The sequence below is a fragment of the Lampetra planeri genome, chromosome 52 (assembly GCF_965212315.1).
Source record: "Lampetra planeri chromosome 52, kcLamPlan1.2.h2, whole genome shotgun sequence".
Classification (NCBI taxonomy): Eukaryota; Metazoa; Chordata; class Hyperoartia; order Petromyzontiformes; family Petromyzontidae; genus Lampetra; species Lampetra planeri.
In genome coordinates this window covers 956,940-973,684 of record NC_136158.1, presented here as the reverse complement: position 1 = coordinate 973,684, position 16,745 = coordinate 956,940, and the positions used below count along the sequence as shown (strand labels likewise).

Sequence of the window (16,745 nt, the reverse complement as noted above, 5' to 3'; positions counted from 1 at the left end):
AGCCAGAATTGTGCAGAAATCCTCCTGCTGTTTCGGCTTTAACGACACATTTATATTCGTGCGATCTGACCCAAAAAAAACCTCTATCATGGAAAATATTTGTCACGAACGCCTACTGCGCGTTGAGCAGGCATCATCACCGTAGTAGAAATGTAATTCGTAACACGCACAACTGAAGGAATATAATTGGCCGTGATTCGGTGGCACGGAGCCAAAGTTGGTGTCGCTCAGGCGAGAGACCACGGCATACGATCGCCACGTCGCGTGTACGACGTTCTCAGCCTTGTCCAGACCACCAACTCAAGAGCTGAACGTTTGGCTGCATTGCTGTATGTGTGCCTGCATGCACTAACCTGCTCTGTAGTGGGGGTTGTCTTCATTTACAGAGGGTGTTGGATCTAAGTAAAGCCTCTTGACGATTAATCGATTAATTGATCAATGTTTATTATTCAACTCATGATCCATGCATCAAAGGGACCATGTAAGAATGGGTAGCAGACCAAAAGTAAAGGTATAATGATGCATCAATTAATAACAATACCAGTTCTTAAGCACACGACACGTGCGATAATGAATCGCGTCTGTAAGAACTGATGTTTCACAATTCGTATACAATACAGCACGGATTATCTTGTTGCTGATGGGTTTCATGTGACCCCTGCAGCCACCATGGGTGCAATGTAAAAAAATTAATTGATTCTTAAATCTAATCAGGACTCTGAATCGCAACAATCCATCACTCAATTGAACGCCCCTTTTAAACAATTATATAAAAAAGTATACATATCAACATTTAATGTATCAGTCTCATCAGGTAGCTGTGGGCTGATAAACTGATGACACAATTGTCACAGACAGAAGAACTGCTATTCATTTTCATTGGGTCTCATCAGCAAGATGTGGCCTCACAATCCAGTGCCCCGTGTGTGCGCACGCTGGGGAGAGAGACATCCCCACACAGCCAATGTCCACCGCCAAATATTCGGCCAAAATTGCTCTGCTTTATTTTATCATTGCGCAGAAAAGAATGATAAAAAAGTGAAGTTGACACGGGGCATCCCGGCATACTTCCTGTGTGCATTCTACACCGGAGATGTCACGTGACCGATAGCCCAGCTGTTAAGTCAGAGGTTGACCTCGGTGTCTGAGCAGTAATCCCCCTCAAATAGTTACACACGCATTTAACAAACCGCAAAAATATTGTAAATTGTCGTAGCTACGAACACTCACTTAACCCAAGTCCACTGTGGACCAATAAATGGAAGTGTATTCTATGCCCTCTTGTTTCGTCTCTTCTCTGCCTCTTGCTTCATTGATTTTGATTTAAATTAAGTTAAATTTCAAAAACCGATTTAAAGCTTTCGTGACTGCAGGGATTCATCGTCTTGGTTCTCCTGAAGACGGCTGCTTGTGTTGTGACCGAAACGTCGTGAGAATTATTTTATTATGTTTTATTTTTATTATTTTATTATTTTCCTTCTACGTGACCTTACCGAAAGAACCAAGACGATTTCAAAAGCCACCACATTTCCAGGAGGCTCAACCCGACCACATGGCGAGCTGGCAGCCTCTGCCAGTCCCCGCCTACTTTTACATGACCACGCCCACCGCTCAGTCGCTATCCCCGCCCACAACGGTGAGTGCCCTCCTTCGCTCACTGACGTTAGTCCTGCCTCCAGGAATTGCTCTACTTACGAACATTCGACTTACGGACGTTCAGAGATTTGAAGCTTTCGTGGCTGCAAGGATTCATACTCTTAGGTTCTTTCACGTAGGTAAAAATAAATAATAAAATAATAGCAATAATCATAGAAATAAAATAATAAATCACGACGTTTCGGAGGCAACACAAGTCTTCGTCATCAGGTGGGACCGTCACAGCTAGATTTACTGTCTCAAGTGAGGCAAAATTCCAAGAGACAAGCTCTTAACTACAAGTTAAGGGGGAGGGGGAGAGGGGCTTATCTGAATGCGGTAGCCAATGAATGGAACGCGTTGGGGGGGTGGGCGGGGCTACAAGAGAACAATCCGTGCACCTCGACTTAACCGGTGTTGGCTGACAATCCAAATACGAAAAGGCAGTGCTGTTAAACGCTGCGGATGTCAACACTCGGTAAAGTAGAATAGTACCAGTCAAATAAGATGGTACAAATATGTGTAGTTAAATCTTTTGGTCCGTATGTCCAGTTGCCTGTTCGGACCGAGAGTTGTAAAGTTCAACCGCCGCACAATAGATGGCGGTGGTGTCATCTACATCTGCAGAACGTGACGAACCAGTGGCATCTACATCTACAGGAAATTATATAACCTTTAAAGCCATTCCCCGTGTTTAGTGTACACGCTGTACAACGTGTTTGGAATCGAGAGGAGTAAAGTTGTATTTACGAACAAATTGACTTATGAACAGACCTCTGCAACCGAGCTCGTTCGTAAGTAGACAAATCATTGTACTTGCTCATAGGCCCCAGGCGCCAGTCATGTAAAAAATTAACCCGTAAAAACAAAGTTTTTCACTATAAATCCTTTATATGCGTGGCATCGGTTTTATTTTATTATTCATTTCTGTTTTTCTTGAGTAAGAGTTTCATTTTTATCACATTGGTATTTTAAATTAAATATGAATTTTTTTTCTTCCTAAAAAGTGGAAAATTTAGGAAACATTTTTTTCACGAAAATAAATTGTCACGCACAACGAGTCTGTGTGCAAAATGTCAGCTCGATTGGATCACGGGAAGTGGTTTAAAAAACGACCGAAAGATTTGCACGGTCGTAAGCGCGCAAGCAAGCAAGTAAACTTATTATAAAGGATTTAAAAATCAGTGCTGCTGTACAATAGTGAAAGTTGGAGGACCACCAAGGTAGACGTGAACTCCCCATCAACCTTCCGCAACGACTGCCTGAGGAATATCTGTCGCATCTTCTGGCCAAACAAGATTTCAAACCGGGACCCGTAAATCAGGACCAATTCAACACGCACAACGCGGGGGGACACAACGGAGAGAAGACTCGGGTGGCTGGGACAGGTGCTGAGAATGGAACCCAAAGTTCAAAGTTCATTTATTAGGTATAGCCCTGTGAGCCATTCGGCTCTTGAATCGGGTGCAACCGCAACAAACAAAAAACAAAAACATGAACAAGAAAACATTTTAAAGTGAAATGTGACTACGTGCAAACAGAAAATCAAGAAAAGACAGCAAAATATTGCAGAAAAAATCACCGTACACCAACCCTGTGCAAATATCCCAGTGGGATACAAGTCAAACAACAACAACCACAAGACAACTTAGATTAAGGCCATCAGTCTAACTCTGTACTACAACAAACAAACATGGCCAAACTAAAAAACTTTTCGAAAATCACCAAAATAAAGCCATAAAAGCAATGAAGCAGTGGTCATAGGAACTGTGACCGAATTTTCACAATAAACGACGTAAACAACATGTACTACCAAACTCTGCAGCCATAGCTGGCTGCATGAGTCACTCCACAACAGCAGGAGCATCAGTCGGAGTATCAACATTTTTCAATGCACCTTTAAGATCAGCGCGCTAAATCAAAACACAGATCATACTTTGCATACTTTGCAGCGATCATCCGGAGCGAAACATTGTGTTTTCGGCCACTAAAAGTCCATAGCAAAGACCGCCCAAGGTGGACACCGCACGGGAAGAGACCACGGGGCAGGCCGTAGATCGCCTGGTGACGGCACCGTCCAAGACCACGGAAAGACCACGGGGTGTCCGTCTTGGGGTGAAGCGGAGAAAGTTGCTCAAGACCGTCCGGCATGGCGTGGGCTTGTTGCGGCTGTGTGCTCCACAGGGAGGGAAGAGAAGTCATTAAATCAGATATCAGCCACTGCTTTGGGCTATCATTTGTGATAGCCATGTCGCTTCTGAAAAAGAACTCTACAGCTCAGTGGGGCCTTACCTGCTCAAATAAATAGTGGTTTTAAAAGACTCTTTGGTTCTTTCGGTAAAGTCACGTGGGTATAAAATAAATTAAATGAAATCACGACGTTTCGGGCGCAACACAAGCGTCTGTCATCAGGTGGGACAATCACAGCAAAAAAGTGGGAGTTGCCCACTTCAGCAATTGTTTTTTGCTGTGACTTTACCGAAAGAACCAAAGAGTATGGATCCCTGCAGTCACGAAAATTTAAAATCTAAATTGGTTTTAAAATTTTGATTTCAAGCTTTCGTGACTGCAGGGATTCATATTCTTGTTTTTTTCGGTAAAGTCACGTAGAAGGGAAATAATAAAATAATATAAATATAAAACAATAAAAATTCTCACGTTTCGACTGCAACACAAGCAATCATCATCAGGTGTGATTGCTTGTATTATTTTATATTTTTATCATTTTATTATTTCCCTTCTACGTGACTTTACCGAAATAACCAAACATATGTTTTTTTAAATAGTTTAAACGTGGAGCGCCAACGTGGAATGGATGACAGTGCTTGATGGAGTCGCCACCGCTGTTTTATTCCATCAGCCTTTTTCGTGGCTTTTCGGGCCAACATTATCAAAGGGCATTTTGCCTGCGCAAGCAAAATGTGACGAATTTGCGTTTATCGATTAACGAGTGAACGCCTCCATAAAACTATAAACTTTTATTTTATTTTACCAGGTCATGCGCCACTGAGCTGTGTAAATCTTTTTCAAAAGCGTCTCTGGCTATCACAAATGATAGCCCATCGAAGTGGCTTAAAATGTGTATATGTGCAGTGGTATTACTGGTTGTGATGCACGAATGCCACTGCTCTCCAGATGTAGTGCCAGCCCCAGGATCGAGTTGGGCCGTGGCACTCAGGTAGGGGGGCTCGTGACCTGAGGTACTGACCTCAGGACCCCCAAGAGGGGGCTGGGGGGGTGGGTGACGTGTCGACAGCCCAGGTACTTCTCGAAGGTTCGAGAAGAAGGGCATGGCTAGGGGCGGACAGAGCCGGGACTGACTATAAAAGCCGGACCCCTGAACGGGTCCGGGTGCTGTTGCATACTTGAAGACCCGAAGCCGTCACCCTGAAGAGGAGCACGAAGACGGGACCAGGACCCCAGCCTCCCCAGTGTTAGGGCGCGTTAGCCCGGAGGACAGACAGACCTCCGTAGAGCATCGGAAGGGGCCGTTACCCCTTCGTGTTAAGGTAACCCTCGTTATAATACACGTGTTGCCTCTAAATAAGTCTCGCTCTCCATTCTACCCACTACAACTGTATAGCAGCCAAATACCCTAAATGCGTGATGTTGATTCTAAATTGTGGAGGGAAAGACCGGAGGGACCCAGAGAAAAATCCACGTGACCACGGGGAGAGAGAGAGACACACAAACTCCAAATATACAGCAGCAGGCGTCAGAGTCGGGATGGAACCCACGACCTCCTGTACACCAGTCGAAGTAGTTAACATCTCCGAGCCACCGTGATGATGGTGATGAGAGAGAGACACGCAAACTCCAAATATACAGCAGCAGGCATCGTCAGGGTCGTGAACGAACCCACGACCTCCTGTACACCATGCGAGGTAGTTAACATCTCCTAGCCACCCAATTACCTCTGTTACCGGATAATTGAGAATAAAGAACCCTTTCCAAACTTCACCGGGACATCTGTGAACAAGAATAGCTTCATAGCTCATCGGATTCCTCCCTCAGTATCAATCAACATCTCCCAATGCCACCGATAATACATCACGCACCCAACCTATCCTCGACTTGCACACAACCACAATAAACACGTACAAACGCACGCCGTGCAATAAAACCCCGCGTGAGATTCGCAAATTAATCACACACACACATCACACACACAAAAAACGCATTCTCATCGCGCGAGGTCGCGGGTTGCGAAATCGTAGCGCGTATTAAATAAAATAAGAATGATGTGCAAGTCGGATTCGGCTATATAAACAACACGAAGAAGAAGCAACATCCGAACAGCGACAGATCCCGTGTGACACCAACCCTAGTTAAACAATCACTCTCAGCCATCAATTTCATCCTCTCTCTGTCTCTTTCTCGTCGTCGTCCTGCTTTTTAGCGTTCGAAAAGGTTAAAAGGCGGTGGGCAAAGACGATGGCTTCTGCGGTGAAGAAAGTCTTGGTGTTCGGTGCCACGGGCATGACCGGCTTGGAGGTGCTGCCGCAGGCGGTCAAAGCCGGTAAGGCGCGCCAGGCAAGACCGTAGGCTTCGCCACGGGGTTAGGCCTCACTTTCTCTTGTTGAAAATACGCGCCGTGCTTAAGGCTATTGCAGTGATACAAAGTTGTGTAGTTGTAAAATACCGTAAACGTTGCTTTTACGATGTCGTGCATGCTGCTGAAGCTGTTCGTCGTGACATTTTAACGCATCGTTTGTCAAGCCTGATGTCAACATTCATGTTTTGCTGTGAGTGGGGTGGGTTTTTTTTGTTACTTAACTTTAAACTTTGGAAGAATAATTAGCGCTTTTTTTTCTCTTTCATGTAGCATTAGCAATGTCCAGCATTATTCGCGGGAAACATGTTTGTGATGTGCCCTCTGTGCATCCGTACGCATTCGAAAAACCTGCCATGCTTATACAATGTCGTCAGTACAGACGTAACAGTTTTCACTGCTACTGGCCTTTAGCCATTCAGAGTCACAACTTACATCCCTTCATCAACTAACTCGCCTGGACCAGAGTGGTGAAGTATGGTCAAACAATTACACCCCCCCCCCCCCCATCATTCCAAGTGGTGCTATTGACAAAAGGCGCTGCTGCTAACTTGTGTGTATGCACGGTCTTAAGTCTAAGTTTAAAACGTAGCAAGTTCATTGCATTTTCATTTCATTTTTTAGGTATAGCCCTGTGAGCCATTCGGCTCTTGAATCGGGTGCAACCGCAAAAAACATGAACAAGAAAACATCTTAAAGTGACTAAGTGCAAACAGAAAATCCAAGAAAAGACAGCAAAATATTGCAGAAAAAGCACCGTACACCAACACTGTGTGCAAAAATCCCAGTGGGATGCAAGTCAAACAACAAATATTCATAATAAAGGTGTTGTGGGTTAAATCGCGTAAGTATAAATGTGTCGTAAACCCTCTACACAGCCAATTAGTAAGGGGACTTGTCACGTACACAAAACGCGCCAATTAGTTTACTCCTTCAGCCCACCGTTGTGTTGGAGAGCAAAGCCACAACATTTAAGATTCTCCAACACACCGGTGGGCTGAAGCAGTAACTGATTGGCGTTCTGTTTACGTGATAAACCCCTTACTAATTGGCTGTGTCGGGTGGTGGAGGGTTACGACACATTTATACTTACGAGATCCAAGCCAAGACCCAGCGTTAGTTCTAAGTCTTACCCACCACGGCGTGCGCGCTCTATTTCCTAACTCCACGCCGTGTCCCAACAGACGTGTGGCAATCACGCGGAGCTGTGCAATTTGGGCTTCGGCATGGTCCTATTGCAGTCCCAGGGGACGTGGAACTTTGGCCCAACGTTGGTTCAACGTTGGGCCGACGGTTCCAGGCACAGTCGAACGTTGTATCAACGTTGCCATGTTCACCGGGGGTATGTGCTGAACGCCACGGTGGCTAAGAGATGTTAACTACCCTGATGACGCCTGCTGCTGTATATTTGGAGTCTGCGTCTCTCTCTCTCTCATCATCGTCATCACCACGGTGGCTAGGAGATGTTAACTACCTCGCCCGGAAGGCAGGAGAACGTGGGTTCGATCCCAACCCTGACGCCTGCTGCTGTATATTTGAAGTCTGCGTCACTCTCTCATCATCATTACGGTGGCTAGGAGATGTTAACTACCTCGCCAGGTATACAGGAGGTCGTGGGTTCGATCACGACCCTAACGTCCGCTGCTGTATATTTGGAGTTTGCGTGTCTCTCTCCCCGTGGTCGCGTGGATTTTTCTCCGGGTCCTCCGGTTTTTCCCTCCACGTTTAGAAACATGCGTTTAAGAGTATTTGACTGCCATACATTTCCGCGTGATGGTAAGCCACTCCGTTGAACAATCATTTGTGATAACCAGGTCGCTTCTGAAAAAGAGATGGGGCCTTACCTGGTAAAATATAAAAAATATATATATACTTTTAAGGCTTTATACACATCTTCAGCCATGTTCTGTCCACTGCTGGATGAAGTACCGCCTCTCCTGGCATTGCCATCCCTCACGGGCCCGTGATTACACAATCCCTTTGCTGCACATGCACTTATCTCATCGCGCCATCTCCATGGTGGGTCATCCTCTCGGTCCTGCTCCATCTATCAGCTGACTTTCCTGGCACTTGCCCATCAGCTGTAATTCCGCGTAGATCAGTGTCCTCAAGCTGACTTTCCTTAACGGTTGGAATTATAAAAAAAATGTTTAGGCTTTTCGTAGCCGTACTGCGTCATACCGATAGAAAATTCGAGTCGTCCGTGTCGGGGATAGAGTCCACATTCATTAATAATTCCAGCCTTGACACCCACGGTACAAAGAGTTACCCGTCACGTTACCGTAGCCAATTATCAACCAGGGATGTGCTGGCACGGTTGTCCGATTGGGTCTGGTTTGTGTCCTTGTCAGCTTTTTGGTTGTATCTTCTTCGACCTTGTTTCCGATCCGCATGTCACAGCGGGTGCTGATGACACTGCCTTTATGCATGCAAAATTACTTCTAATCGAAACTATTTTTATTTTGCCAGGTGACGTCCACTGAGATATATAGATCTTTTTCAGAAGCGACCTGGCCACAAATAATAGCCCAATGAAGTGGCTTATCATGTGAAAATTTATAGCAGCCAAATACTCTAAATACATGTTGTTAAATGTGGAGGCAAAACGAGCACACGGAGAAAAATCATCGTGACCACGGGAAGAACATGCAAACTAATATACAGGCATCGGGGTTGGGACCGAACCCGTGACCTCCTGTATACCATGCGAGGTAGTTAACATCTCGCCACCGTGGCGCCCTCCACCCCCACCTTGCAGGCTACACGGTGACGGCATTCGTGCGCAACGCGGCGCTGCTGCCGGCCGGATTGGCGCTGGAGGTGGTGACGGGCGACGTGCTGAACCCGGAGGATGTGAGCCGCGCCGTGGCCGGGCAGGACGCCGTCGTCATTGTTCTGGGCACGAGGAACGAGCTCGGTGAGACGTTGCCCCCGGACGTAGCCGCCCTCTCCACGGCTTGAGGCACTCCGTTCGCTATCCAAAGACGCACGAGTGAGCGGCTCTATATAGCTATACACTTTTTTATTTGACCAGATAAGGCCCCACTGAGCTATTGAATGGCTCTTTTTAAGAAGCGACGTGGCTATCACAAATGATAGCACAACAAAGTGGGTTTCATCATCACGTGGTGATATTGATTATAAATGTGGAGGGGAAAACCCGAGGACCCAGAGAAAAATCCACGCGACACGCAAACTGCAAATATACAGCAGCAGGCGTCAGGGTCGGGATCGAACCCACGACCTCCTGTATACCAGGCGAGGTAGTTAACATCTCCTAGCCACTGTGGGACCCTTAACGTCTCGCCACTGGGGCTCGGCTATGGTTTGGCTCTCGGAAATTCTGAGCATGGCCGGGACCATGCACAGAGCCGGCACGGGTGAAGCACGGCTTTGATTGAGTTGGCTCATTTGAGCCAGACCCAAGCCTGAGTTGAGCTGTCACTAAGCATATGGGCCTCAGTGTCTCTGACACCAACATCATCCCCATAATCCATAACCTCCTGACACAGCCAATGAGTAAGATTTGTCACATAAACAAAACGTGCCACTTAGTTGCTAGTTCAGCGCACCGGTGTGTTGGGAGAGTAAACCCACAACATTTACAATTCGAGTACCGTGACATTTTTGCCAGTAATTATAACAAGCAGCATCATCAGGCGACTGCCAGAATTGAGTCACCCGGCCACCCCGTGACTGGAGCAATTTGGATGATGTTTATTCCAAAAAACGTGCAGCGTCAGTAAAAATATGAAAAAAAAGCAATGTCATCGTGATTGTCTTCACGGCGACTTCCCGTTTTTTTTTAAATCTGCTGAGCAGATTCATTGAAAAAGAGTCAAACTCGAAGAGTGGTATATTTTGGGGTGGCGGGGGATGGGAAATTGCCTTCCGATTTTAAAAACGTAGAATTAAGGCATGCTGACACGCACCAAAGTGATGACCGGAATAAACAATACTCGTGGCCAAATGACCCCACGGACCAGCACGGAGTGGGGAGGCCCTCGTCCAGTAGTGGATTGACAGCACGGTGCTGCACGTGTACTTGTGTGCCTGTGATTTTTGTTGGTCATCATGGTTACTGCTGAACACAGGGCCCAAAGATCCAAAATGCCAAGTTGGCCAGCAACCAATGGCACGATTGAAGTTGTGATATATAAAAGAGTTGATACGTTTCTTGAATTGAGCGAGATTATTACAAGCACTTGCGAAGACAGATGATGAAAGGAAGTGAGGTGGACCTGCATTGTGGTGGATTAGATGAGACGGTCAGTTCTGGTAGGCCGAGCCCTCGATGTGGGAAGAGGAGGAGGAATCAACGTGTGAAGTTCACGGGAGGAGTGACCGTGGCAGTAGTGATGGAAGCCTGATAAGGAAGTGGCTGATCGCTGGTGAGTGAGTGGCTGGAGCGATTGAGCGATGGGCAGGAGCAGTGAATGTCGTGCAAGGGACAAAACAATACTTGCAAAACCCCAGCAGTACTTAGAATGTAAAGATGCATCAATTCATGGATTTTAATCGATTGCCACGCCCGTGATCCCTTGCATTACGTGTGAGAATCAATTACATTGTATTTACAATTCATGACAGTCGCATACAAATGACCACCGTGTCTCTGAGATGGCCATTATGAACCCTGCGAGAGAGAGAGATACACACCCCCAAACCCAGGGGTCAAATCCACGGTGTCAGCAGTGCCGGCCCAGTGTCTCTGACACGGCCATTATGATCCTGCGTCTTGCTCGTGATGTCGCTGCCGCCGGGGTGAAACGTTCCGTGTGGTTGCGAGTGAGCAGGCGCCACCACCATGATGTCGGAGGGCACGCGCAACATCGTGGCGGCCATGAAGCAGCACGGTGTGCGCAGGGTGGTCGGCTGCATGTCCAGTAAGTCCCTGTGGTGGTGACGGTGGTGGTGGTGGTGGTGGTGACAGGGGTTCGCTTTGGTGACTCTGATCGTGGTGGTGACTGGTGGTGGTGATGGTGGTGATGTCAGTGATGTTGCTGATGCTGCTAGTGATGTTGACGATGGTGGTGATATTGCATTGTTCTTGCTATGGGAGTGAGCCCGCTTGCCGTTATGCTTTCTGCCAGTGAAGTTGATGATGGTGGTGGTGGTGATGTTGCAGCGTTCTTGCTGTGGGAGCGACCCCGCGTGCCGGCGCGCATGCTGCCCGTCACCGAAGACCACGACCGCATGTTCAGCGTGCTGCGCGAGTCGGCCCTCGACTGGATCGCCGTCATGCCGCCGCACATCGACAGTACGTGCTGCCGCCGCTCCGCACACACACACACTCGCATGCTCAGTCGCACACGCCCACTCGCCCATTCGCCGACTCGATCACTCGATCACTCGCTCACTCGCTCACTCACGCACTCGATCACTCGCGCTTGCTCACACTCACACACGTGTCGTGACGAGTACTGCAAGATGTGACCATGTCCGTCCAGTGCTCGCTGAGCTGCATTGGCTTCCGGTTGCCGAACGAATACATTGTAAGCTCGCGCTCATTACACACAAAGTGCTTGCCACAAATGAACCACAATACCACCCTGCTGATCTCGTCAAGGAGTATAAACCATCACTCGAACTCCTGTCATCTTCGCAGGGGCTTTTGTCTGGCCATCGAACAAAGACAGCCAACGCATCGCTCACTTTCAGATGCGCTGCTGCCACCGTCTGAAATGCTCTTCCTTCCGATATTAGGAAGCCGCTGGAGCTATGAAATTTTAAATAATGTAGATTGAAAACGAATTTGTTTAGAAGGCTTGTTGCGTTTCGTTTTGTTATCCTTACCTCACACCTCCGCTACATATGGTGCGAAGTTCAACATACATACACGGTCACCCTTGCACATTCACTCTCGCTCACACACAAAGACAAAGATCCCTCCCCTATAGCCTAAAGAGACTTTTGGGGCAAGTGCTGTTAGCAGCACATATTAAGGTCGGCACAGCTCACGAGGGGGTGGTGTGGCCAGCACCACGCTCGGCTGCCTTTGTCTCCCCAGTGGCGATGTTTACACAACGCACCAGGTACTCATTTGACGATGAGTCAACCTAGGAGAGGACTTGGACCGGTTCAGATAATTGTAACTGGTGTTAGCTGTGAGCGGCAATCGAACTCGGGTCGCCGGGTTCGTAGCGGATCACGCAAACCGCTACACTACCGCTCCCCACTGTGTGCAGACACACACGCCCTAACCCTGACATACGCCCAATGCCTCCCCTAAACTCTGGCCCTGAATTGAAGTGTCTCTCATGATTTGCCTCTTAAACCTAACTGAGGACTACCCCCAAACCCAAACATGAACTATCGCCTACCTCTTAACCCTAACCCGAACGACTACTCTCTAACCCTTACATCAGCCATCACGTACCCCAAACAACAAAAGCATTTTCCTATCCCTGAGCCTGACATAAACTATCGTCCACCCCTTAACAGCTGAAGCTCAATGTTTAACTCTGACCCGATGCCCTGACGCAAGCTGTCACCTACCCATGTGCCCGATGCTGGGTAAACATCTGACTGTAGTGTGTGAGACACTAGAAAAAAGAGGACTCCGTTAATGCATTCCATTGCCTACCCCCTAACACACACCCTGTCCCACCCCCCCTAACACACACCCTGTCCCACCCCCCCTAACACACACCCTGTCCCACCCCCCCCTAACACACACCCTGTCCCACCCCCCCTAACACACACCCTGTCCCCCCCCCCCCTAACACTCACCCTGTCCCACCCCCCCCCTAACACTCACCCTGTCCCACCCCCCCTAACACACACCCTGTCCCACCCCCCCTAACACACACCCTGTCCCCCCCCCCCCTAACACTCACCCTGTCCCACCCCCCCTAACACACACCCTCTCCTACCCCCCCTACCACACACCCTGTCCCACCCCCTAACACACACCCTGTCCCACCCCCTAACACTCACCCTGTCCCACCCCCTAACACACACCCTGTCCCACCCCCTCACACTCACCCTGTCTCACCCCCCTAACACACACCCTGTCCCACCCCCTAACACTCACCCTGTCCCACCCCCCCTAACACACACCCTGTCCCACCCCCCCTAACACACTCCCTGTCCCACCCCCTAACACTCACCCTGTCCTACCCCCTAACACTCACCCTGTTTCACCCCCTAACACACACCCTGTCCCACCCCCCCTAACACAAACCCTGTCCCACCCCCCCTAACACACACCCTGTCCCACCCCCTAACACTCACCCTGTCCCACCCCCCCTAACACACACCCTGTCCCACCCCCCCTAACACTCACCCTCTCCTACCCCCCCTACCACACACCCTGTCCCACCCCCTAACACACACCCTGTCCCACCCCCTAACACTCACCCTGTCCCACCCCCTAACACACACCCTGTCCCACCCCCTAACACTCACCCTGTCTCACCCCCCTAACACACACCCTGTCCCACCCCCTAACACTCACCCTGTCCCACCCCCCCTAACACTCACCCTGTCCCACCCCCCCTAACACACAACCTTTCCCACCCCCCCTAACACACACCCTGTCCTACCCCCTAACACACACCCTGTCCCACCCCCTAACACACACCCTGTCCCACCCCCCCTAACACACACCCTGTCCCACCCCCCCTAACACACACCCTGTCCTACCCCTGACACACGCGATTGCCTTGGCTCCCCTTCTCCCGCCAGGCAACCTCCCTCTGACGTCGGAGTACACGGTGACGGTGGGCGCCACGGGCGGCCGCGTCATCTCCAAGCACGACCTGGCTCACTTCTTTGTGCGCTGCCTCTCCTCCGACGAGTACGTGGGCAAGGCCGTGAGCCTGTCTCACACCTACGCGCCCGCATAAGAGCCGCCCTCCGCCCCGCACCAGGTCCGGTCCGGGTTCCCGTTCGGATCGGCTCGGGCAGCCCAGACCGGCCGGCTCAACGCAGTCCAGCCAACACAGCCACGACGGTCATCTTTACAAGCCAGCTCAGGCTGCCTTGCCCACCCAACACACATGGTCCGGTTAAATTCCCCACCGCCTATCACTGCCCCAGGCCACCCAGTAGTTCAAATAGCCTCGTCAGCTGTACAAGCTGATGCAGGCCACCACATCCCGAACAAGCCCACCTAGCCCACCTCGCGACATCACTCTCAGGCTGGCCAGCCCACCCCAACCCAACTCGCTCTATCAGTCCAACCAGGTCATGTTCATGTGCAGCCCTTGCGTGAGTCCACTGCTGGATGAGGGCCTTCTCATGCCATCAGCCCAATGTAGCCCACTCGGCCCAACTTGCTTGCTCAACCTAAACCGACCAAGCCTTGTCTGGTCAGCATATGCGATGGTTGTTCAACTATCGCAGCCAGCCCAGTTGGCGAGGACGCCTCAATCAGGCCATCTATGTGACCCAGTCCGTCCTTAGCTGCCTGTCTAGCCAGGGGAACACTTCTCTAAAAGGCACGAACTTTAGTTGAAGCGAATTATTTGGTGATGCTGCTGCATTTGGCATTGGTGCACAAGCTCAAATAGCAAACACAAAAACGAAACGCATTCGTCAATAACACTGTAGCCTTGGAAGGAAAAACGTATAAAAAATATACAATTGGCGACGTTTGCAGGCAATGGGCCATCTTCGTCGCTAATTTACTTTCATATCAATTGTTAATGGATGCTGTGCCCTGGTGCAATGGTGAGCACACACTGGTCTTGTAATCCAGAGGGCGCCAGTTAGATTCCATCTCCCGGTGCGACAGTTACATCCCTCCACCCCCGTCCCTGCCCCTGTCCACCCGGCAGTATACAAGGGTTCACCACACTTAGGCCTCGTGTGGCAGAGAAAAGTCTGGTTTGCTACCACCTCTTCCAAGGCGTCTGACTAGCGTGGAAGAGAAGACCAAATACCCCATATAGGGGGCTCACTCGAGCTCCCCTTGATGGAGGCTGTACCGCCAACGGTCGCGCGGACGTGCCATTGCAGGGCTGCAGCTTTATCGTACGTAGATTGGTGAAAGAAATGTAAATTAGACTCTCTTGGACAAGCATTTCAATTTCGTATTATTACTGCTACAATTTCCACAGAAGCCGTATTCTGTACGTACTTATTCTGTACGCGCTTATGAGTCAAATCAATCATCTTGTTCCTCTCATCAAATTCATGCCAAGGTCTATTCAATCGCCTTTCCCCTCTCTTGAGACGGAGGGAGCTCACTCTCCGTGGACGCAGTGCGTGGGGTGCTTGGGCCCTTCCTCTCCCCGTGTTTGCTCGCTCCACGGCGTCTCCAGCGATTGCCAATAAACCTTCGTGCACAGTTGACTCGCCTCGTCTCAGCGTTGCTCCTTTATCGCGAGGGGAGATGCGTCGGTGGCGTTTTCCATCGTTGCTGCTAAGCAAGTGCTTATTATTCTTGATTCTTTCGGTAAAGTCACGTAGAAGGGAAATAATAAAATAATACAAATATAAAACAATAAAAATTCTCACGATGTTTCGACTGCAACACAAGCAATCGTCATCAGGTGTGAAATCAAGTCACGGAGAAGGGAAATAATAAAATAATAAAAATAAAAAACAATAACAATTCTCACGACGTTTCGACTGCAACACAAGCAATCGTCATCAGGTGTGAAATCAAGTCACGGAGAAGGGAAATAATAAAATAAGAAAAATACTAAACAAAAATTCTCACGACGTTTCGACTGCAACACAAGCAATCGTCATCAGGTGTGAAATCAAGTCACGGAGAAGGGAAATAATAAAATAAGAAAAATACTAAACAAAAATTCTCACGACGTTTCGACTGCAACACAAGCAATCATCAGGTGCGAAATCCACAGCAAGAACATTTTCAAAACGTGAGAATTTTTATTGTTTTATATTTGTATTTTATTTTTTCCCTTCTACGTGACTTTACCGACAGAACCAAGAATATGAATCCCTGCAGTCACGAAAGCTTTAAATCAAAATTCAAGTGCTTATTGTGAAAAGAAAATGCGTGTCCGTTTACCTTTGCTGTGACGCGGATCGTGAACAGTGACGAAGAAAATTGAGCGAAAACTGAAAGGTGCACGATAGAGGCATGGAGAGATGCACTCCCAGAATTACATGCGGACAGCAAGAAGAACACTTGGATTAGAGGATATACGGTGGTGAGATGTTATCTGTCTCGCCTGGTATGCAGGAGGTCGTGGATTCCATCCCGACCCTGACGCCTGCTGCTGTATATTTGGAGTTTGCGGTGTCTCTCTCCCTGTGGTGGCGTGGATTTTTCTCCGGGTCCTCCGATTTTCCCTCCACATTTAGAATCGATGTGCGCTTTAGAGTATTTGGGCTGCGATAGATTTCCCACGTGATGATAAGCCACTTCGTTGAGCGATCATTTGCGATAGCCAGGTCGCTAATGAAAAAGAGCTTTCTAGTTCAGCGGACCTTACCTGCCTGGTAAAACTAAAACATCGTCATTTGAACTGTTAAGAAACGTAAATCGGCCTGGGTAGGATACGCGATGGCTATAAGGGATGATGACCGTGGAGTGAGACTGATGATGTAGTGGCAGTCAAAGGTGTGGAACGCACCC

General features: G+C 48.8%; 1 protein-coding gene across 1 annotated transcript; it reads left to right on the top strand.

Moving 5' to 3' along the window:
- Positions 1–5,864: 5,864 nt before the first annotated feature.
- Positions 5,865–15,487, top strand: BLVRB (biliverdin reductase B). Its single transcript, XM_078616838.1, has 5 exons — positions 5,865–6,154; positions 8,946–9,104; positions 10,984–11,073; positions 11,316–11,447; positions 13,877–15,487. Exons 1-5 carry the CDS (start codon positions 6,070–6,072, stop codon positions 14,035–14,037), a joined length of 627 nt encoding a protein of 208 aa, XP_078472964.1. The 5' UTR covers positions 5,865–6,069; the 3' UTR covers positions 14,038–15,487.
- Positions 15,488–16,745: the final 1,258 nt, after the last annotated feature.